The sequence below is a fragment of the Neovison vison genome, chromosome 3 (genome assembly GCF_020171115.1).
Source record: "Neovison vison isolate M4711 chromosome 3, ASM_NN_V1, whole genome shotgun sequence".
NCBI lineage: Eukaryota > Metazoa > Chordata > Mammalia > Carnivora > Mustelidae > Neogale > Neogale vison.
Window position 1 is genome coordinate 171,192,631 of NC_058093.1, and position 24,873 is coordinate 171,217,503.

At 48.2% G+C, this 24,873-nt stretch overlaps 1 protein-coding gene across 3 annotated transcripts in view; it reads right to left on the reverse strand.

Annotated features, from left to right (window-relative positions):
* Window positions 1-24,873, reverse strand: part of CABLES1 (Cdk5 and Abl enzyme substrate 1) — a 111,542-nt gene that overhangs the window by 25,384 nt on the left and 61,285 nt on the right. For 2 of the 3 annotated variants that reach the window (XM_044243279.1, XM_044243281.1), the window contains one exon: window positions 16,114-16,191. The exons of the other annotated variant lie outside the window; for it this stretch is intronic. In XM_044243279.1, coding sequence (XP_044099214.1) covers window positions 16,114-16,191 — 78 coding nt within the window. The remainder of the gene's footprint in view (window positions 1-16,113; window positions 16,192-24,873) is intronic. 3 annotated transcript variants of the gene reach the window in all.

Here is a 24,873-nt window from a genome sequence, read left to right on the forward strand (position 1 = left end):
CCTGATGCCGTCCCCGAGGGAAATGCAGCCCTAACACGCATTCAACTTCATGTGTGCACAAAGAGCCGAGATGCCTCTCATGAGATAAATCCCAAAACGCACTTAAACAAACAGGGGTTCTCAGATCCAGTGAGTATTCTAGCACCTCGGGACACCCCAGACCACCCAGAGGACAAAGGGTAACCGGCATAGCTCCACCACACGTAACCATGGGAACCCATCTCTCGAGAACGACTGTGTGGGTCTGCTCCCTGTAGCCATCACTTCCCACAGCCCTTCACTTGTATCACTGTCCTTTCTCAGTAACTAAGGCCAAGCTGAGTCAGAAAACAGGCCTGGAGTGCAGTGGATCCACCCTCAACTGCTCCTAGGAACAATGCAGACTGCTCGTACAGACCGGCCCTGTCCAACAGTGCTTCCTGCAGAGACGGACACATCCTCCGTCGGAGCTGTCTGGTGTGCTAGCCAGCAGCTATATGGCAATGGGGTACCTGAAGTGTGATCACTTGACTGAGGAACTGAATTGTTTATTTTAGTTCATTTATTATTTATTTAAAGATTTTTATGTAATTTCTATAGCCAACGTGGGGTTCGAACTCCCAACCCCAAGATCAAGAGTCACATGCTCTACCGAATGAGCCGGCCAGGGACCCCTCATTTCAGTCAATTTAAATTTCAACAGCTAGCTAGTAAGCTAGTAACACAGCAAGCAGCTACTGTATTGGACCAAGTAACCTTCCACAAGCAGCCTGGCCACTGCCTCCGGGTGTTTACTTTCCAGGCCCGACTCACTGGGGAAGATATTGTGTCAGGTGTCCCACAGGAGGTGGGAGACAGGCAGGACCCTGCAGATGGAGCCAGCACAGGATCACCCTCTATGGGGAAGGAAAGAACGACCGTGGGACTCGTGTTCAAAGGGGACCCACACCCCGCACCCCTTCAACATTCTGGAACAAGGCTCCTGACGGTGAAAAAATGCACATCCTAGGTGAGGCACAGAGCAGCAAGGCCCCCAAATCTGAGGCGTGAGAGAGACTCCAGGTCCTTTACACATCCTGGTGGAGAGAGAGGAGGATGCCCAGTGATAACTGTTTTAATTTCCCTTCAGTCTTGGGGATGTGGGGCACTAATAGTTCATATTAAGTTTTTTTTTAAAGATGAGACATTTTCCGCACACCACATCTGGTGCCCTGCTATCTGCTCCATTTGAACCTCAAAACCTCATCCACGTGGTAATAAATGTTTATCTGCTCCAGAAAACCCATAGCTCATGGCAGTGGCTGAGGGCAGACTTTCCAATTTTTCTGTCTCCCACTCAAGAAGAGTTTGTCCCTAACTTCCAGGCTGCCGTTTTGGTGGCACTGAATTAGGAGCACACTTGTACACACATCTGTGTGCACGTGCATGTCCACCGATCGAGCCACGGATCTCATCTAAGCTAGGTCAGTATGTTGGGTTTCCTAGATTTTTATTGTCTCTATATTAAGGTTTTTGGCATATGAAAATGGCATCTTTCATAAAGAGGCTGATAAACTTTTCTAGGTTCCTTAGCTAAGTGTTTGCTGAAACTTTATATTAACACGAGCCACATGAAAATGCTGCTGTTTGCCCATTTTGACCAATGTACACAGAGACTGCATGCACATTGAGCCACCTGATTTACAGGTAAGGCAGCTGCTTAAGACTGTAGGCGTGACTGTAAAGCAAGCAAGAGACTATGGCCCCAAACACCCCCGGTCTGGGGAGCCAGGAAGAGCTGCCTACAGAAGGGAACTGTGAACGGTCCTGCTTCTTCACCCAGAAAGAATCTTTTAAAAACTTCAGTGAAAAAGGATTAAGCATTAGTCCCCAGGGAGTCATCATAAAATCTTCATGTTTTCTTTCTAACATCATTGTCCTGAATTCTCATTAAAATTGTGTATGAAAACAGAAATATCTGTTTGGCTCAAAAGCCAGCATTAACCCTCCCGGAGCAGGAGAGAAAACTGGAGAACATGGAACTGCAGCTGTAAGTAATTGAAAGCAGAATGAAGTCGGACTTTCCAGTTTCTTTGAAAAGCCTAGGAGATTATTTTCCCCAGATACATGTAGAGTCCAAATATTAATTTATGTTCTGCCTTCTTCTAAAAATGGCATGGAGGCAAGTTCAAATACCATATGTGGATACTGGCCAAAGCTGTGTGCATTACGGTTTACAAGCGGTAGCTCGCACTCACAGACGGACGTGGCTAGGCAGGTCATAGGGAAGGATCTCATTTGGACCAATGCACTCACAGAAGCAGCGGTCAGGAACCATGGACAATGCAAGGGTCTGTTTTCTTCTCTTCCACAGGCCCGGGTGACGCTATAGCTCAGACCTACTTAGCTGCAAGAGCTCATTTCTCATCTATTCAAGTTTGTTTTGCAGAGGCTGTAAGCAACAGACACACTTTGAAAACCCAGCACAAAGGTTTTCTTACCAAGTCTGGCTGGTGGGGATGGAGGTGGCTGGGAGATGATTTAAGGCGGGACGGTGCAGGGGCTCCCAGAAGATGGGGGAAGCAATGAAAACAGAAGATTAAAATGCATTTGGGTAGACAGCCAAGCAGCAGTTACGCCCTTAAGCAAGGGGCAGAAACAGAGGCTGGTTCTTTGTGGAGCGAAACCCTATTCTTCTTAGGATGGGACCACATTCACTGAGTGTAGCTCTCCTTAAAAGCCTGTGACTTTGATGGTTGCAAATCCCCCCGCCAGACCTGTCTTGGTTTCAGCTCTCATGGCAAACAGTAAATGCAGATGATTCTGCAGTTGTGGAATCATCTGGTCAGAGCCCATGGCCCATCTAGATATCCTGGTACCCCAAGGGGATTACCTAGGTCACTGCCACCACACTATGGCCAACTCCCGATTTCATCGCTTTTAACAGGCAAAATGATCTTTCATTACATTTTCTGATACTTATGGAGCCATAATGCATGGAACTGATCAAACTAGATTCCCTATTAAGTAACAAGAAGTTTCAGGATGCCTGGATGGCTCGTTAAATGTCTGCCTTCATCTCAGGTCATGATCCTGGGGTTTTGGGATGGAGTCCCGCATGGGGCTCCTCGCTCAGCGGGGAGTCTGCTTCTCCCTCTGCCCCTCCTCCCCTGTTTGCGAATGCACACATGCTCGCTCGCTCTGACAAAGTCTTTAAAAAAGAAAAAAAGGAAAAAAAATAAGTTTAAGGTAAGCCCTTTCTCTTAAGGAGTATATGATTAGTGAACCAATGTTACTCCTAATAAAAGAAAGGTATGATTTAAATACTTAACACCTGGAAAGTAGATGGAACTGTGTGAGTAATCCAATTAACTAGTTTCCAGGGCTTTTAGCTTCCAGGATGGCCTGACTGCCACTTGTGATCCTTTAATGGTGCTCTAAACTTGAGACCTTGTAATGCCAAACAGAAGCACCACTGGGCACTTGCTCGTTACGGGACAACAATAGTTTAAACACTTTGATGCATAAATAATTTAAAAGCTAGTTAAATATTAATAGGATTGCTAGATCTTTCAAAAAAAAGAGACTTACTGCAGAGAGCAAAGCCTGAAAGCTGGATTAGGAAATACCACTTGTGAGCTAATTTTAATTAAGAGATTATGCATCAACTGGAACTCAGTGATTTAAGTATTTATCATAGTTTAAGAAGTCCTATGTCTCGCCTCTTCAGATACAATACAGCTGCCATCTTGGACTGGGTCTGCTTACTTTTATCAGAGCAGAGTGTTACACCACCACAGTTCAGAGTCAATGGAACAAGCCCAGGGATGACAGGAAAAAATGAAATCAAAGCAGCTTTTAGTCTACAAGGCCTGCGCCTCACACTCAGCACTCCATCGATAAGCCAGCCCCCCAAGGGTAACGGGCAGACAATGAAGCGGTCTTAATGTAGCTTACACCAAAATCTTTGTCTAAAGGCAGCTCCTATAAACAGCCGGATAACGGCATGATTCATCTCTGAGATCATTCCAGAATCTGTCTCTGTGTGGGAATATGGTTGGTGTGAGGAAAGAAACAATTTGTGAATGTGTAATTTTCCACAACAAGAAAGAGATGTTCTGGGAGAAAGTGGGTAGGGAGGAAGAGTGGGATGGCAGGGGGCATTCAGGCTTCCAGGCCCCCTCTCAGAAGCAGCTGTTCTCTACGGCTGATCTCTCAGTGATCAACACTCAGGAAACAGACCCAAGAGGATGACCTCATCTGAAAGGCCCCCATGCCAAAAGCTAAGGACATAAACAAATACCATGTGGGCACTGCTATTTATTTTTTTAAGATTTATTTATTTATTGGGACACCTGGGTGGCTCAGTTGGTTAAGTGTCTGCCTTCGGCTCACGTTATGATCCCAGGACCAGGATAGAGACCAGCACTGGGCTCTTTGCTTAGCAGGGAACCTACTTCTCTCTCTTCCTACCGCTCCCCTCTTTCTCTCTCTAGCAAATAAAATATAAAAAAATAAAAAATAAAGGATTTGAGAGAGAACGAGAGAGTGAGAGGGGAGGTGAAGAGGGAGTGTAGAGGGAGAGGCAGAGAATCTCAAGCAGTCTCTCTGCCAAGCTCGGAGCCAATGTGGGGCTCAACCTCATGCCCCTGAGATCATGACCTGAGCTGGAACCAAGAGTCAGCCACTCAAATGACTGAGCCACCCAGGTGCCCCTGGACACTGTTATTTTAAAACACACCCCCAGAGATAACCTGTGCTGCACTGGGAAGCCATCTCCTTCACAGCATGGTCTCAGATACATCTGTAGTAAGCGAACCCAGTCACTATCATTTAGTCAGGTCTGGTTATCTGAATGGGTCCGTTCCTACACACACATCAACAAGCTAGAATCATCCAGCGTGGTTACTTTACATAACCCTGAGTCACAAGTTAACTCGGTTCACTGCTACTTCCTTCTGAATCAGATCCCTATATACAGAAATACCTACTGATGTCTGTTTCAGGAAATAAAGTGCATCTGGGCACTTGTCTCAGTTCCCGTATGCAGAGATGGTCCTGGGACTGGCCCTCAATACCACGCTTGCAGTCTCTCACGCCCCAGTGGTTGTTCCAAAGCTTTTGAGCTGGCTGTCTGGAACTTGGAATGCATTTTCCCACTGACACTATGTTACAAACGGGGATCGCCCACACAGTGCTCTTTTAGCCTATAATGTCACCAAACTAGCCCTGGGCGAAGCAAGAGCTCTGGTTATAGGAGCAACAGGTCAGAGGGTGTAAGGGGGGGAAAGAAATAGGAAAAAGTGGAGTCTCTCTCATGGTTTCCTGGTTTGGAGCTGACCTTGAACAACATGTTAAAGGGGGTCAAGTTCGCATTATTTCCCTCTCCCTCTCTGGGGCTCCTTTTCCTTCTGAGGACCCCAGGATCCTTACTCCTAAGCTGTTCTTGTCCATAGTTTCTCCCCTCTCTCCACTTCTCAACCCTTAAATTGTTTTGCAGCTCCTGGTCCCAGGGTGTCGGCACAGCAGCCCAGAGGACAGGGCCGGGGTACAAGAGGCGGCGGCAATGGTCTTCGGTAGAGGTGTGGATGAGCTGTATCAAAGTGGGGTCTGCCTACTGAATAGAGTCAGGAAACTTAACTTGCAATTTATTTTGTAAGCAAAGGGTTGCCACGCCAAACCACAGATCTACACTAGAAAAGAGAAGGCAGTGACTCATGTGGATAAAAGGCAAAAAGACTCCATCAGGCCTTGGCAAACTGCTGGTTGAGAGAAGAGGAGCCGGTTTAAGGCTGGGACTTTTCCCAGAAAATAGTATAATTTACAAGCTTAATCTGAGAAGAGTGTTTACAGCTATGGGAAGGTTTGATGTTACAGTTCTAGTGAAAGAGACGGGCAACATCTGTTCCTCTTCTCAGTGACCAGCTTCCAATAGCTTGTTTTGAAAGGTGGGATTTGGCAAAGCTTCTTCCCACCAGCAAGAAAGATCAAAACAAAACAATCATCTCCTCGTATCCCATACAAGCACGTGTACTATGGGATAAGAAGTTTAAAAAAAAAAAAAAAAAAAGACTGGAAGGAAATAGGCCAAAATGTTAATGAAGGTTTTGTTTAGGAGGTAAAGGCTCAGTGAATTTTACCTTCCTTTCATTCTCACATACATTCTAGATTTTTAAAAATAAGCCATGTACCACTAAGGAAAACAATTTAAAGACCGGATAAAAGCAGATCTGAAGATGAATCCTTTGTGTTTGCAGAAACATAGTGCTGGCTAACTCATCAAAAATTGGACTGAGACCTGCTACGCTTGGGCGGACTTAGAGCAATGAAACAGCTCCATGACTGGACAAAAATGGAACCAAAGTGGACATTTAATGAGTACTTATTACATACGGCCTGGCAGGTTGCTCAAAGCTTTCATATGTAATACTTCCTTTGATACTCTCAAAACTCCAAGGCTGACAACATAGCCAGTTCTACAGACGAGTGAGCACCAGCAAAGCTAATTAATTTGCTGGGACTGAAGAGTCTGCCTGACGACCAACTCTATCCTGTGCAACCTATGCTCCTTGGCTTCAGCTGCCCATCAGCCCTGAAGGCAGGGATGGAGGGCTGTGGTTTTCCTACTGGGATCATGAAGGACGGAGTAAAAATGAGTGGGCTTCTCATTCCCACCCACTTTTCTGGAATAACTCTGTGGTTAGCTATTTTATTTATGGGGATTCTGTGTAAACTTGTATTGGAGGAATGGTTTCTCCAGCTTAAAAAAAAAAAAAAAAAAAAAAAGGTCTGAAAACCACAGGACTAAACAGTCTCCAAGTTCCTTCTAGCTCTAAATGTCTATCTTTGAAGTGTGCTCCTTACCACTGAACTGATGTGAAATAGCATTATGTGGCGAACCTTCTGGGTCATGTATCCTTTGGTGAGTTAGCCTGGGGATGCCTGGAGAAGTGGCAATACCCTCATGTCAAGAAGGGGCTTCTATATACCCTTGGAAGCGGTTTCTGCTCACTGAGCTCAGCCCACAGGCCTGCCGTTATGAGTGACAACTCACTCCTGCTAATGATTAGTGGGACTCGGGGGCCCAATTGCAGTTTACTTAAAAGGAGTTAGGGCAGCCTGACGCCAGTCTTCAATCTAAGCATGCAAGAAAATTCCAGCACCTTCCCCACACATGCCCCTGGCCATGCTAGGCCCCAGAAAACGCTGGACAGCAAGGACCAAACTACACACCAATGTGTGAAGAAGGTGTGAGTTGGTGATGAGAAAGACCAAAGCAAAAGCGTCACTTCATCCAACATGAAAAGGGCACCAGTGACGAGATGAAACTCCCCACTGCCCTTTGGGAAAACCACCCCCTTCTAACTCGATATAAAGTCAACCCAAAGATGTCCATTGCTTTAAGTATACATGAAAGGAAAAAATCACATGTTGATCAAGGGCTAGAAAAGCAAGCCAGCTAAAGCTAGGAAACCCTGATGGGGGGCGCCTGGGTGGCTCAGTGGGTTAAGCCGCTGCCTTCGGCTCAGGTCATGATCTCAGGGTCCTGGGATCGAGTCCCGCATCGGGCTCTGCTCAGCAGGGAGCCTGCTTCCTCCTCTCTCTCTCTGCCTGCCTCTCTGCCTACTTGTGATCTCTCTCTGTCAAATAAATAAATAAAATCTTTAAAAAAAAAAAAAAAAAAAAGAAACCCTGATGGGGCTTGGGAAGACCAGGTGTGACATCAGCAAAAGACCCTTGGCATTCCTGGGGTTAATATTCAGGGTGTTAGTATTTGAGAGGAACTCCAAGAGCACCAAATGAGTGATACACTGGTGGTGAAGCTACATGTGGAGGTCATTTGGCTGGGTAGGTCAGGGGAGGAAACCTAGCTGGGGCTTAGCGCCTGCAGCCTCACACCCCCTTTAGTCACTGCAGACTTAGCAGCTCTCACCGTGGCCACGGCAGCTATTTGCAGAAAAGCGGGTGCGGAGCCCATGACCGCTCACCCTTGTTGGCACCTTCCAGGCCCCTCCGGCCTGTCCCATGCTGCCATTCCTATCAAGACACCCACAGGGATGGGGTGCCAGGCTGAGGACTCCAGAGAGCACTTGCTCCTATGGAAGGTGACAGTCTGGCCATCATTTTCGGGGGCAATGACATATCCATAAAATCAGCCACTCTCAAAAGTCTGGAGGCACAGTCCTCAGAAATCCTGGCTATATTCATTTATTCAACAGCTACCGTGTCTACTAAGCACACTGCAGTGTGAGCAATGCCTTGAAAACTAAGACAATCGACACCCTCAAGGAGGGTTAAGGACAAATTACAAAAATAGATTTGTTAAGTGCTAGGACAGGCCTAAGGGTACCACAGGACACAAGTGGCATCTTAGTAGGGCCTTGAGGCAGGGCATTAAGGGGGACTGTGACTGTGGCCTGAGAAAGGGCCCTTGAAGAGAGGTCTGCGTTCCCTCAGTAAGAAGCTCCAATGGGTTGAAGGACAAGAACAGTCTTTCAAGTTCTGCACCAAGTATAAAAGCCCCAAAGGCAAGGAGAACCTATTACGGGGCCGGGCATCCTGTTAAGGCCAACATGAGAAGCCACGGGGAAGAAGACGGGTCTGAGAGGAGAAGTGAGGCCAGAGCCCAAGGCCCTGTCTCTGTGCTCATTAATCTAGAAAATCACGAAAGAGGCTTTCAGCAGGAGTCAGAAACCTAGAGTCACAAAAAATAAAAAACACCCAGGGTGCGAGGGCTCCCAGGTATCTGACTTCGGTCCTGTTTTCCTAAACTCAACACTAGACCCAGCTGAGCGCTTCAGTCAGGAGCCAGCAGAGGCACTGGTGAGAACTGAGGAGGCCGGGAAGGGGATGAGACGTGCTGGCAGCACCAGTCTTGGGCCCAGGGCTGGGGGTGCTGCTTTCGCCTGGGATTTGGAGATGTATGGAGTCTGACAAGACATCATCTTCTCAATAAAATTGGGAAAAAAAAAAAAAACCAGTAAAAACAAAATGAAAGTGAAACAAAGATATTTTCAGATAAAAGAAAACTTGAAGCAATAGATCCATACTAGAGAAATAGTAAAGGAAGGGCAAGTTCTCCAAGATGAAACCAAAAAATACCCAGGAAAATTTAGAAGCCTGAGAAAGAATGAAGGCTGGAGTGAGTATCTGGCTAATTGCAAGGTCTTTTTGTTCCTTTTTGTCATTATTTCTTTACAAACTACATGCCTGTTTGCAAACACTGAGAGTTTCTTCTTTCAGGGAAGCAGATTTGCGGGCGGCAGTGAGGGGCAGAGTAAAGGGTCCCTTACTTCCTGATGGTTCCTTTCTGGGACTGATGCCAGGTTAAGGCCTGGTCTTCTGGTGGCTTCCACAGGTTCAGTGTGGGGACAGGTGGATTCTCCAGTGAGCCACTGATGGCAGAGACCACAGATGGGCCCACAGTACCCAGGAAGGCCAAAGACTACATTTCCCAGACACCTGGAAGCAGCCTGCGCAGAAGTCCTCAGGTGGAGGCTGGAGGCGGGAATAGCATGGAGTGGAGCTGGGGGTCAGAGCTTCCAGTGACTGTGGGGTAGCGACATCCAGCACGTTTCCACAGAGGCAGCCCAGAGCATGGCTCCATGTTTGTCCCCGCTGCACTGCCTCCCACTGGGTTACTCCTGGGTATCTATACTGCTTTCTCTGTCTTTCCTGGACATTCTGTGGACCATTCCAGGTCCATCGCCTCCCCACCAACAGTCAGGGAGGAGCCTGTCGTCTCAGCCTATCTGTCCTGCACTCCATCCCTTCGTGCCCAGCAGAGCCACAGCAAGACTCTGAATTCCTAAACTCTAAGAGCAGGAACGGAGGACAGTTATTAGAAGCACCTAGTTTTATCTAACAGATGATTTCTCGAAATGTCGTATGCAAGCAAACTCTATAAAGCAAATGATATTTTAAGAAGGAAGAGAGCTCATTAAGCAGGCAAGAAAACCATGTTTAAAAAAACAAAACAAAACAAAAAACCCTGTCACCAACCCTTTTGTGAAGTGAAGACAAGCTTGGTGCTGATGTAACTACTTAGCACACCTTCTCAAAGAGCAGCATCTTCCAGCACAGTGTAAAGACAGGAGGAAGACGCCTACCAGTCCCTCGATCGCTTCCTGGTGGTGTTTGTGGGTGACCTGGCCGTGGCTGCGTGGGTACTGGGGAGACCTGAGCAAGCAACACTTCAGGATCCTGAGCCAGAGACGCCCACACGCAGCCAGGCTGTCTGCACCACGGGGACACCTGCATCATGTGACCTCCTCTCCGCTCTATAGACCCTATTCTCTAGCCAACAAACCCTCAGGTGAGGGCAATAGTAGATTATTTTCACCCAAGACTCCCCCTAGAGATACCTGCAATTTGCCCTTGGAGTAGCCAGGCCACAGGGTTAACTGGCGGCTTTCAGAAGGTCACCACCCAGCACCAAGACCACTGGGTCCCCAGGAGGTGGCCCTCTGAGGGCATATACTGAGCTCCACCAACATCCAGGTACGCGCTAGCCAGCCAGCATCCTGCACCGGTCACTGCCAGCAGGATCCGAGCCAGCAGGCGGAACCCAGAGCCTGCGGTCTGCCTGCTCGCCCTCCCTGCTACCTTGGCCATTGCTAAGCTAGTCCCTGCCCCAACCTCGTATCCGCAAACTGACCATCCCAGAATCCAGCGCTTGAGCTTCTGGCGATGATGCAATGAACGAATGTATAAAAGCCCTCAGCATAGTGCTTGATGTACTGTAGCATTATTTTATGCTTCAGCATGTGTTCCTACCGTTATCATGTTCACACACATGCAGAACTACCTGGTCGGGGAATCCTAAGGACACAGACTCTTTCTCAAGAATCTTCACCTATAAATCAAGGCAGGAAAGAACAGTTTGAAGACTGCGGTACTCACTAAACATCCAGGACAATCTGCTTCAAGCAGGGACTCTAGAAATCACTGTGAAGATTCTACTACTGTCAGCTTGGAAGTGTTAACCTGATGGCATCCAAATGACCCCAAACTCTGCATGTCAACTCTGGGGTGATCCAGCCCTCACCAGGCAACCATGTACCAAACAAAGCTACAAAGTCACCAGACCGGTGCTTTAAAAAAAAAAAAAAAAGTCTCAAATTTTAAAAAACTGAATGGAGACTCATTATTCATATAGGAGCTCTAGAAGCAGCTGATCGTCGGTGGATGGAAAATGTGAAAAGCATGCCTCATTCATAAGCTCCTCGTTCGGCCAGACTTAACAGCTTCCACACTAGCAAAATTGACAAGGGTGAGAACGGAGTGTGCAGGATCTCTGGAGAGTCTCCTCAAGCCTCCACACGGTACACACTGAGACCTGGGGCAGGCTGAGTGATGGATCTGTGGCCGGGACATCCCAGGACAGCCCACTTCGGTCTCCACCCCCTCCCCTGCCCCCTAGAGCAAACTGCTGCAGTGTGGGTCAGCAGTGGGAGTACTGCTGAGATGGTGCTTTACCCAATTCTCTCAATGCCAGGCCTTACCGAGAATCCCCACCCCAACCCCAAGAAGTTCACAAGGGGCCAGGCCATCTATATCCTCCTAAGTCACCGGGGAGGGAATATGCCCCTCCCCTTCCCCAAGGGGAGGGGCATATTCACACTTCTTCATCTTGATGAAGAGCTTTGGTCTCTGGGGAGCCCTCCCGGATCCCTTGGTCCCAATTCCCTGAGCACCTTCCTCTGTGCTCAAGCTGCTCAAAGCTGAGGACTCATTTCATTGTTGGTTCTCGGGTCTGATGGTCTCCTGCCCTCACACGGTAACGAGCTAAGGGACATCTTCTTGTTCACCACTGTGTCCCTACTGCTTAGAACACTGCCTGGCACATAGTAGGTCCGATGGGTTCTATGGAGTGAATGAGTGAATCCTGCTGTGCAGCAGCAGTACCCGGATTCCTATCCGGGAGGCAGGCCCGGGTGGCAATATACTTGGAAGGGGATGAGACTCACAGAACAAACTCTTAGCTTTTACTGCCAATAGTAGATTCCCTATAAATGTGGGTGCTGATAAAGATCTGGGGGGAGTTAAAGCACTCCATAACACCTCTTTGGGGGTCCCCAGTTGTGCTAGATTGGTTGTTTCCATGTCTGGCTTCTGGCTCGATCATAAGCTCCTAGAGTGTAAGTCTTACTCATCCCTATACCCTCCCAGCCTCCATCAAGGCCTGTACCCACCCACAGGGGCAGAAGAAATGAATGAATGAGTATATGAATAAATAGTAAAACCTCTCCTGAGACTGGCCTGTCTGCCTTGGTCAATGGATGCCTGGAGGCAAAGTGTGTGCTCATTTCAGTTTAAAACCAAGAATAAAGCTTCGGGGTCAGGGTGGGAGGCAGGTCCAGCCAAGATGTGAGAGCCAGACTTGGGAAGCTCCAGCGCAGCATGAGAAGCCAGAAAACAGAGCCGGAAAGAGATAAGGCCATCCTGATAGATGCTTTGTAAAAGAGGTTCAAGTACACACTGGATGAACTTCTGAGTTTCCTGTTTTTAAAACTTCCTTATGATGAAGTTGGAGTTGGACATCATCCCTTTCAAGCAGGGTGTTTTTGCTTGTCTGGAATAATCAGGCACCTGTGGCTCAGTACATGTGTGTGAGCACAGCAGAAAAATGGCGACCAGTAACCACAAAGTCAGTGGGCTAAGGTGGCTGGAGTACTGGGTTCTGGAGGGGCTGGTTCTGCTGGGCGTCCACCCCTGAGCCAGAGGGGCCCCAGCTATGAAGCAGGGAGGCCAGGCCACGTCATCTCTGAAATCCTTTCCAGCCCTGCAATTCTAAGATTTGAGTCTCAGTCACACAGAGAACTCCAGCAGAAGGTACTAGTTTGTACAGGCATGAGCTAAAGTGTCGTAAAATATGGATGTATAGAATTTACTGGTATAAATACTTCCATTATTTGAGCATAGTGATTTCAAACAATTAGTGAAAATAATCCTAATTTTAAGTGGCAGTTCATTCTAGGATGTCTGCTCATCAGAAAATTTACAAAGCACAACTGCTTCTTCGTCTCACTGCTAAATTACAATATTTTGAGTGGTGTTCATACTTCCTTGTGTGAGTTCTTAAGCAGAATATGCTACCGAAACGGGCATGTTCTTTTGTCTGTCAAACATTACAACGGACCCAGTGTTTTTTTGTTAAAGAAAGTTAACTTTTCTGCACATTGGTTTCCTCATTTATAAAGTAGGAAGGAGTAGAGTTTATTCATGTCAAAGATGGAAGAGGTTATGCCCTGTGAGCCCCCAAATGCACTTTGCTACTTCCTCTGGGGCCACCAGCTTCACAGCTGAGCAAGATGGCCACCCGGTGACATCTCCCCGGTAACACACAGGGCCCTCCCAGCAGGAGTCAAGGCGACCCAGGTAGTGACAGATGCCCCTCTCCCCCAGTGTCAAAGATGAGGAGGGCCACGTATTTCTAATAAGGATATCAAACACAGATAGTAGGGATGATCTCTTCCTGGACAGTTTAAGTTAAACTGTGTTCCCACGAGCTCTGTATAAAATGCAGGGAGGGATCTTCAAAGCTAACAACACTGGTAGTAACTTGTGAAACCCATCCTACAGAGGAACAAGCAGAGGCTTGCAGAGGCAAGTGATTTGCCCAAGCAGAAAATGACAAGTCTCCCAAGTTCTCCTCACTGATTCCCACGTTGTGTTTACTTAAGAAATTTGGGGTCCTTGACAAGTTGGCCCCATGTACCTCTGTCAGGGGCTGTGCTGGACCGTGCATAGTCAGTTGCCCTGGGAGTCTTACTGCACCTCCGTGAGGCAGTTATTATAAAAGCTCCATTTCACAGACGGCATTCTGTGAATATGGAACTTACTTTGCCTGCTGGCCAGAGTGAGTCACGGGAAGTCCCAGGGCTGGACGGACTTGGGTTCAAATTCCCATTCTGGGTCAAAGCGATGTTTGAGACTGTAACTCTTGAGGATCAGTGGTCCTATCTATAAAATGCGGGTAAGTACTTGGGTACCATGGTGAGGAGGCCTCAGAACTTGGAAAGAAGAGCACCATTCCAGAATGAAACAAACACGAACAGTTCTAAGATGAAAGCACAGAGAAGTCAGATTATGTTCACGAAACCAGATGGGTTCTCAGTCAGAAAGACTTGGCAGTCCCCTGACTGAACATTAACTGAAAGCCTTAATTGAAAGTAGTAATTAATCATATGGGAAATTTTTTTTTAAAGATTTTGTTTATTTATTTGACAGAGAGATCACAAGCAGATGGAGAGGCAGGCAGAGAGGGAGATAGAGGGAAGCAGGCTCCCTGCTGAGCAGAGAGCCCGATGTGGGACTCGATCCCAGGACCCCGAGATCATGACCTGAGCCGAAGGCAGCAGCTTAACCCACTGAGCCACCCAGGCGCCCCATATGGGAAATTTTAATGTGTTTCCCCCTCGTGGTTTTCAGTTTCAGGATACAGGAACCAGGCCCATCTTTTAGTCTTTACCCCTGCACCTAGTCACATAGGAAGCACTCAATACATGAGAAAATGGACCATGGCCGGAGGACGAATACATCAGTCAGAAAGGTTAGCAGGGAAAGCCCAGAAAAATACAAAAATAAAGCCAAGGCCATAGTGGCCATCCAAGCTGGCCATGAGAGGACAAACTTGCACACAACCTTCCAGGCTGATTCAGATCTCCCTGGAAACATGTTCACAGGCTGGTCACACCAACATCATCAGGGCCCTGGCATGATTATTTGTGTAAAATTAGTGAACTGGCCTTCTGGGTCACCTGGAAGTCTGAGAGCTAGTACCACCCATTTCCACAGGGATTAAGTAAGCCTGCTGTCAGGTGCAGCCAAACCCAGGACCAGGACAGGTTGGTAAGGTCAATCAAGCCTCCTCATGAGATCTCTTGCAGGCAGCTCTGTAGGCCATGCCCAGGTGATCCTTGAATCCCTGACGGGAAGGGTTTGTTGTTACTTTTTTGAGAACACCCTACTTTGTAAAGTTGTTGTAAGGACGCAGGGAGTGAAAAGGACCTGCCCAAAGTGTGCTCTCAATCAACAGTAAGATGACTGCGACTCTTTTAAGGTGCACATCTAATACAGGACCAAGTCAGAATTCCATGAAGATGCGCTACTGTCTGCCCGTGAAGCTTACGGTGCAGAGCAGAAATAAGGACCATGGGTGAGTTGAACAGCCCAAGTCTAACAGGGGAGTGGTGGGAGGGGGAAGCCATGGTGAACAGGAATGACCAGCGGAGAGAGCTCATGGAATACGGTGGAAATGAATAAATGGTGAGTCAGCACCAGAGGCCACACTGCCCTCCACAGAGGCCCACAGGGCAGTGGTCACGAGTGGGTAGTGTGCCGTCGTCACAATGTCCAGGGGGCAATTCTAGCATTTCACCTGTAGTGTGGAGTCAACATGCCACACGATTCCTGGCACCCTACGTGGTGAGCTGTCCTACCTTAAACAACGGCAGCTCCCTGGAGACAAACACCGGAGACAGTGACATGTGAGGGGCAAGGTCGTGAAGACTCAGGAGGAACCAGCACAGAGTTTGGCACAGGGAGTGAAGGGGAGGCTCCGCAAGGACAGAGCCTCACTTACCTACTTCTCTTCAGAGCAAAAGGAAAGGCTTGTTGAGCTAGAGAAGCAAGCATTCTTTTGGCCTGCAGCGAATCACATAGGTCTGTTCCTGTACCATTTTGCTTTGGTATTTGCTCCAGCCTGCTGGTCAGTCTCCAGCCCAAAGCCCAAGATGCAAAGAGGCAGGACGTTCACATGGTTTTTCTGATTTTTTTCTTCACCTACCTTTCTCCAAAAGCCGACACGGCCCGAGCAATGGGGTGGGTCCCCGGATTGCTCTTGCTTTACAGCATTGGAAGAGGGGACAAAATGCACATTTGTAAACAGCAGACAAGACGGTGAGGACAGACGGAAACACACACACACACACACACACACACACTCTCTCTCTCTCTCTCTCTCTCTCTCTCACAATAACAAGAAAGCTTTCTGGCTGAAAAGAAAGCAGAACTTTCTTCCCAGTTTATAAGTACTCAGTTTGCAGTGTTAGAGCCAGGCAAGTTCTTGGAAACGGAAGGGCAGCCACATTATGCACATGGTGTCACAACTTTTCACCCAGAGAACTAGAAAGCAAGCATGCATATACATACCCAACTTGCGCACTGTCACGATAGGGCAGCACTGAAAATATACTACAGAAGGATCTTCTGCCACTGATAAGGACTATTCTAAAAAATAAAACAACAAAAAAAGAACAAACAACAAACAACAAACTAAATGCAAGGACTCTTAAAAAAAAAAAAAAAGAAAAGAAACAACTGTAGCAATTAAGCATTCATGGAATTCACAGCAATATTTGCACACTCCCGCCACCTCCTCTGACAGATGGTATTCTGTGCTCCTTGCAAAATGCAACCTCAGCGCAGCTGAAGCACGCTGCCTCTCCTTACCCAGGGGTTAGCATGCGAGACGCCGGCTCGGGTCTCTAAGGAGTACACACGAGTCCTCCCCAGCGGGAGCTGTTGGCTGTGGGTTGCACAGCAAGATGGAGCAGACAGAGCCATGAGTCTGGGGTGCCTAATGCTGCCAACAGTCATGCCACACTGAAACCATCCATGTCTCCTCTGCAGTGAACAATGCAAAAGCCATAGTGCCAGAAACCGTGAGCAAGAGACGCTCAGATGCCATTGTGATCGCTGGGGTTTTTTTATATGCTGGCAGCACGTTAGGTTCTGAGAATAAATTAAGGGAACAATTACATAATCAGTCTTAGCCTCCATTCCTGCTATAAAGATACGACTGGAAACAGTTCTGCATGATGCTCTTATGCAATCAAAGGCCACTTAGGAAAACATTAAAAAAAACTCTCTCAAGTACTTATCCTGGCATATGAAAATAACTTTTGCCAAAGAGAACTGCTGGTTTAAAAAAAAAAAAAAAAGAAACAAGTGGAGAAGATTAAAAACCTAACATTCTTTAACACAGTAGAAACACACATAAGATATGAAATTTACTCTTATAATCTTTTTCTAAAATAATCATGATGAAAAATCAGAGGGGAAAAAAAAACCAATACTACTAACTGCATCAAGGTTGGGAGACTATGACCTTATTTTTACAACTACGATATTATACTGTCGACCTGCCCAGGATAAAGTCGGGTTCCCTGGCAAGGCCAAGCAGGCCCTCTATCTTCTGGCTCTTTCTCCTTCTCTGGTCTCAGCAAACACGACCCCACAGCCCCCGACTTGATCATCCATCTATGTTAAAGGACTTGCTGTCCCCCACCTTGAAAAGACCCTGCTGTTGCATGCCCATCCTTTGCCTGCCGTGTCCAACTTAGTATGCTCAGAGTATTAACTATTACTCTTCCAAACCCAGCTCAGAAGTCATGGCCCTAGGAAGCATTTCCTCCCCCTTCACCAAGTTCCTCATTTCCTTGTTGGGGAGGACATAATCACAAAGGGCTGCTCTCCGCTGCCTCCCTGCCCTTCCAGAGGGTGCCCTGCCCTTCCAGAGGGTGAGTCCCAGGGTGGGGCCCACGGCAGCTCCTCCATGAACAGGGCCATGCTGGGCTTCACAGCAGCACCCCAGTCCCCGTCCCTGGGAAGGCAGGACCAGAGCTACCCATTCATCCCACACTGACCCATGTCGCCAGTGGTTAACAGGACTGAAGCCACAGTCCCAGGCTCAAATATCAGCTGTGTCGTCTTTGTATGACCTCGTACCTCTTACTAACTCTTCTGAGCCTCAGTTTCCACAACTAAAATGATAGGATAAAATTACTAACTAGCCCACAGGAATGCTGTAAAGAGTAAGTCAGTGTGTACTGGGAAAGCCCTCGGAACAATGCCTGGCAAACAATGACACTCAATAAATATTAACTCCTTTTACTGGGAACCGCCTTCTTCCCTGGTAAAACTGAGGGAAGTTTTGCCAGCAGAGCACCTGGATTCTGAACCTCTTCAGACCTCATGCTAAAATATACAGGTCTGCTAAGATGTCAGAGGTGTGCCCAAGGGCAGCTGAGGGATGACACGTGACTACAAGTGTGTAACGCACACACAGAGCTGTCTCTCCTCTCTAGGACAGGCTTTTCATCAGGTACCACAGACCCAAACCTTGTCACTGCCACAAGAACAAGAATGCCACAAGCAGAGTGGGCCACCAAGGCTTCCAGGGCCAACATCTAAATAAATCATGAGCACACCACCTTGCTCAACACCAGTCAGCCTCCTCGGGCTCTCACTCACAGTGACCAGTGGCAGATTCTCACTATAATGTCTCTGTATGTTTACTTACACAGATATAATAATAGTTAATACTTATTAAGTACCCATTAGATGCCCAATTCTAGATGCTTCAACTGATGAAAGTAAGTTAAGTGACATGCCAAAGGGGACATACTATCAGGTGAGACCAGTTGGGGATCTGAAGCCATGCACTTCTCCACCTTGTGCCCTGATCCTTTGCCCTTCACTGAGACTTACTAGAAGAGTCTGCCCCTGTGGGTTTGACTGGGTATCCATGGACTTTGGACACCAAGAAGTCAACCTTCACCACATTTTCTAGGGTGGCTTTCCAGCCCTGCCTGTAGGTGACAAGGATGGGAATGGGTGGGGCCACAGGGTGACCCATCACAGCCACCCTGACTTCAGAGCTGCCTGGTGCCTCCTTCTCCTGCTCTGCTCAGCTGGAGTGCCTTCCCAGGTGGAAGGATAGAGACTCTCCGAACAATCCCCACCAGCCCCTGAAATCCACCCAAGAGGAAAGTCTGGAACTACTCATTCCTTGAGGCGCTCGGTATCCACAGCTGGCTTAGTGTTAGCGCATTTCCTTCATTACTTAGTGCTAATGGGTGCTTCCTTCCCACACACTGAATTTGTTGGGACATTTCTAATAGAAGAAGGAAACGAGAGAACATAAATACATGTGAAATTAAGTATTCTTTCCAAAGTTCTAACCACAACGTGCCTATTAGCAAATGGGCTGCACTGTTCTTTAAATGAGTACTCATCTGTGCGGTCCTCACCATTTAGGTGTCGAGAAGAGGCTGACAGCCTGAGTCTCATTCAGAAAAATGTGTTATTCTATTGCACAGGTCAAGTTTAGGAACTACAAATATGGAATGTTTCCCAACAGTCCAGTTAGGCAGGTTCTTTTCCGGTTGGCCATTCTCAAGCAGCTGGAAAGGGAAGGTGGTTAAGTAAAAGCATAGCATCCTTGGGTACTTCCCCTCCATTTTTTGGTGGAACCATCCTGCGATTCCAACATATGCAGGGTTCAGAGGAGGAATCCAGAACAGAGATCCGACAGCAGCTCCACTCAAGTCTGTGGCTGTTGAAGCCCTGGGGAGCTGGAAATGGCCAACAGAGCTCCCAAGAATGCATCCAACATGTTGCCTAAAGTAGCTCTGGCTTCAGGCTTTAGCTAGAGCAGGCAAATATCAGCAAGTGGCAAGTTCTTGTCTTCTATCTCCTCCACGAGCAACTTGGAGCAGTGTGAACCTAAAGAAAGGTCCATTGTGACCAACTGCTGTGTCCCAAACCTGGAGGATTCCTGTGAATTTGCAGCTTTCTTCTTTGTAAGTGTTGGGGAAATATCCATCGTCACAATGATGCCCAAGGAAATCAGATTTGTTCACCTTCTTCAACTGCTTCTGGATTTGTGAGAGAATTAAATCAGATGGTAGTTGTCAAGAATGACACAAGACAGCCACATTCCATTTCCAGGGAACTTCAGAAACTGGCTACCTCCACGTGTTGGCCTCCAACCACTGTAGTTATTTCTTGTATGCCCACATTGCACGCAGAAAGCCCACAGGATTTTCTCTTCTGTGCCATTCAACACAGAGTCAAGGTGACCAGAAAACATTATACAAAAGACTCTAACTTCAAAATAGGAATTAACTCCAGAGAGACAGGTCTTTAAGAAATTAAAGATCACATTTCCATACAAACATCTGCCAGAGAAGGAAAAAAACAACAAAACAAAGGAAAAAGCTCCAAGGGCGGCAGCCCCCAAGGGCAGAACTGCTTCAAGATACACAGTGTTTCCAAACCTCTCCAGGAGGCATGAAGAGCACCATGTTTCTCCTTCATGTGGCTTCAGCTTCTTGCTTAGAAAAGTGTTTCTGGTATGCAGCAGTGAGGGCTTCAGGCCACAAAGCTTCCAAAGGCACACACTGCCTGTGAGATATTGGAGTATTCCAAATAGCCTGGAGATGCTCAAGGGCCCCATGGTTGACAGAGTATCACAGACCCATCATTAAATCCACTCTCAACCCCTTAGCCCAAGAGCCAGGGAAGATCTCATGCCATTCTGGACCCTCAAGTGTTCCCTCAATTGCTGAAAGCTGGCTTTCTGTTCTATTTCCAGAGCCCTGGGGCATCTCTGTTAGCTGTGAGAAAGTTCAATCTCTCCCAGGTGGAATATTCCATGAGAGTAGAAATATGATCTTAAGGACCTAAAAACAAGCTACCAAGATCTGAAGTTTGAGCAAAGAAAATCACACTCACAACAACGGTGGGCGAGCACGAACACAGCCCAGGGGTGTCCCTGACCCAGGAGTCTATGTTAGGCATTGGGCGCACATGTACACTGCATTTCCCAATTCTGTAGCCCATTCCCTACATGACCAGGAAGAAAAGCGAACAAAGCACACTTTCAAATGCTGGTGTCAGGGGTTGAATCGTGTCCCCCCCAAAAAGGCATAAAGTCCACGGCACCTGCAGATGTGGCCAAAAACATGGTCTTCACAGATGCAATCATGTTAGGATGCATTCATACTGAATCAGGGTGGGCCTCGACCCAGTGGCTGGATTTCATAAAGACAGACATTTGCAGACACCCACATACACAGAGAGGAAAAGCCGTGTGACAATGGAGGCATGCACTGGACTGGCACAGCCTAGAGCCCAAGCCACCAGGACTGGCAGCCGCCCCCAGAAGCTGGATTAGGTGACAGATGATCCCTTTCTAGAGCCCTCAAGAGGCACAAGGCCCCGCTGCCACCTTGACAGCTGACTTTCAGCCTCTGGAGCTGCAAGAGCACGCACTTGTGCGGTTTTTGGCCCCCTCTTCCGTAACGATTTGTAGGGCAGCCCTGGACAGTGCATCCGCCCAGCGTCCGTCACTTTGTTCCCATGGCTGCATAGCGCCTCGTGCCTCCCGCTCGGCAGGTCAGCCGTGCACTCATGAACGGGGGTGGGTGCATGCAGAAAGTAAAGCTGTTGAGACTGACGCCAGAAAACAAACGAGTATTATGAAATCTCAGGACCGGAGCCTGCCAGGCGCTTTCTCTTCCCAGCTCCCATCCCTCCCCCAACTGCCTCCTCATCCCACAGTACTTTGTTACAAGCGGGGGTAGGGGGGGTTGGGGGGGTGAGAGGTGGTGTCTCGACACCCCCCTCCCTCATTTTCTGAAGGGCTGGCAATTACATAGCAGATGAATGAAAATTAAAATCAAGATGTTCTTGTTTCCTCTATTTAAACTCTTATTAGCCGTGGGGGTGGGGGATGCTCTTCTTCCTTAGGAACACTCACTCCTGCATGTGCTACAGTGGGGAGGAGGGCAAGGCCAGACAACCTGTGGCCATTCCAAGGCCGCTCTTCACAGTTAGCTCTGTCCCTTGCATCCTGGAGTGGGATGAAGACCATCTCCCAATTCTGGGAGTGGGAATAAGGAAGGGGACTGTGGAGAAGAGGGACCAGAAACCTGAGCAAGAGGCAGGGCTGAAGCCAGTGGCAGGTGCTTGGAATCTGGGCTGGGCCCTAGTGGAGGAGTGGAATTCCAACGGCTGAGAACAGGGAACACAGAGCCCAGGATGAAGGGAAATATGACCATGGCAGATGTGGCAGGCTCTCAGGCAGTCAGAGTAAGGGCAAATGGGGACCACAGAGCTGGCCTGAGTTAGACGGTAGAAAGTACCGGAAGGTCTAGGCTAAATAGCCACCATTCAAGATGGTGGTCTTATCCTCAGTGGCTGTGTTTTTCTACTAATCCTGAGTGCTCACACCACCCGCATCCTCACAGCCACCCCATGACTGCCGACACCACCACCACCACAGCACAAGCCTTCAACACTGGCTTACGGGGGCACAGCTTATCCTACAGCGTAGGGAGTGGTGGAGGACCCCTGAGAAACAGCTGTGTGCGATCTGCCCCTCCTCCCTCCCAACAAACACTTGCCTAGCACTTACTCTATGCCAGACCCTGGGGATCTGATGACGGATGACAAAGATGGGAGCTCCACCCTCACAAAACTCGTGATGGTGGGAGTGGCCTGATGGGGAAAGAGACTGCTCTCCAAGGGACAGCTAACCTGGCCTGAGGGAGGCAAGGTGGGCTTCCTGGAGAAGTGACACCTAAGTCAAGCCCTGAGGGATAAGGGGCAAGAAGATACACTGGCGGAGGGACTGCACGAGTCCAGGCTGAGAAGAGAAGAGCAGAAGGCCTACTGGAGGAGCTGAGTATGCCAGAAAACTCTGCTGGCCTCATGTGCCTGACCCACCAGGGTCTCCACATCCCTCTGTGAGTCACTTTGACCAACTGTCTCGCTCACAGTTCAGCCTTAGAGGCTATTCTCTAGAATAGCCACACTGAGCTGTGCACTTACTAGGATCCAGTTATGTACCTCCCCAACCTGTTTCAGTTAGTTATGTACCTCCCCAGGTAGAGGGGTATGAGTAGCCAGTTACACTGGCTGCTCATACTTGTTCAATAATGACTGCACAGACCAGTGAAATGTGAAGGGAAAACAGGAGCAATGCTACAAAAAACACCAAATGCTTAGAAAGTATTCAACTAAGTCACTAAAAAGGGGGGTGGGGTGGGATGCTAGAGTATCAGGAAAACACTGTGAAAATCCAACAGGATTCTGCAACTGAATTCTTGAGTCACTTTAAAAACGTCCAATCTGAGGACGCCTGGCTGGCTCAGTCAGTAGAGAATGTGACTCTTTATCTCGGGATGATGAGTTCGAGCCCCACACTGGGTGTCAAGATTACTTAAAAAAAAATAATAATAAAATAAATTTAAAAAATCTTGGGCTCTTGACTAGCTCAGTCAGAAGAACACAGGACTCGATCTCCAGGTCATGAATTCAAGCCCCACGTTGTGAGTACAGAGATTATTTAAAAATAAAATCTTTTAAAAATACGTAAAATAAAAATCTTTTTAAAAATTTAAAAGTAAGTGAAATCTTAAACAATAAATAAATAAAATAAAGAAGCCTGGTCAGGAAATGGCAGCAATAGGTGGGAACAATGACGGGTGGGTTTTTTTTTGTTTTTTGTTTTTTTAGATTTATTTACTTATTTATTTGACAGAGATCACAAGTAGGCAGAGAGGCAGGCAGAGAGAGAGAGGAGGAAGCAGGCTCCCTGCTGAGCAGAGAGCCCGATGTGGGACTCGATCCCAGGACCCTGAGATCATGACCTGAGCCGAAGGCAGCGGCCCAACCCACTAAGCCACCCAGGCGCCCCTGACGGGTGGTTTTGATGCCAGAGACCAAGTCTGATCAGCAGGTCCAGATGCAAAGAAGAGGCTTGGCATCAAAATGTGGATGGATGACCACTGACAGGCCTAAAGGTGAGGCACAGTGTTTAAGCAACACACGTGGTTTCTGCGGAGAGCTCCTCCACAGGTCACGAAACTCCCCTCCTGAGCACACACTGCCCGTCAGTAATCGTGCAGAGCTGACGGGGTCTCAGCAGCAGAAGAGCAGCAGAGCTGGGAAGGCCACAGGCGCGGTCCTAAAAGGCCTCCAAAGCTGTGGACAGAGGGAGTCCTGGGGCTCAGGGAGCCCGGGAGTGGTTAAGATGATGAATGGTGACAGTGACAGGGACCAAAGCTGTGGCCAGACGAGCTCCCCAAGACAGGACAGGCATTGGAGCTCCTGGCAGTCGTGTGAGCAAGAAAGGGAGGAGGTCTTCGAGGGCTGGCTGCCATGACAAGTGACCACCTGCACATGGCTGACACACCGGAACTGCTCATCTCTTGGTCTGGGAGCCCAAGTCCAAGGCCACGGTGTCCACAGGTCATGCTCCCTCTGATGAAGGCGCTAAGGAAGGTCTGCTCCAAGCCTCCCTCCCAGCTTCCAGTAGCGCCTTGGCAGGCATCAACTTAACACCAGCCTTTGGCCATGTGGCGTTCTCCCTGCGTGCAGATCTGTGCAAACTACTCCCCCCCTTTTTAAAAGATTTTATTTATTTATTTGACAGACAAAGAGATCACAAGTAGGCAGAGAGGCAGGCAAGAGAGAGAGGAGGAAGCAGGCTCCCTGCAGAGCAGAGAGCCCAATGCAGGGCTCGATCCCAGGACCCTGGGATCACGACTCAAGCCGAAAGCAGAGGCTTTAACCCACTGAGCCACCCAGGTGCCCCAAACTTCCTCCTTTTAACAAGGACACCCGGCAGATTAGATTAGGGGCCTGCCCGGCTTCAGTACAATCTAAACTAATTACATCTGCAATGACTCTGTAACCAAAGAACTCATTCTGAAGTACTGGGCTTGGGACTCAGCAAAAGAATCTGGGGGGCAGGGGGTACACAAACCAGCCAAAAGCAGGGAAGGAGGAGGAAAACAAGCTGAGCATGAGGTCAGAAGTCTCACCTTGAGCCATGGAGCTCTCCGCTACCTGCTCTCGTGTGCCCCAGGCCAGGACTGGTCACTATGTCCTGAGCCCTGGCCCACTGGCCCCAAGCCACGTGCATGACGGTTTTCTCCTCTGACTGCTGTATTCCACTGGTGGGACCACGACCTGGTCTCCCCCAGGCTCCTAGGCCCTCTCATCATGCAGAGAACTGAAGCAGAACCACTAAGAGAAGGTTCTAACTCCCAAGCCCTACCTCTATGACTCATTTTATTTCCTGTAAATCAAACTGGTTGAAAAGCAGCAACCAATGCT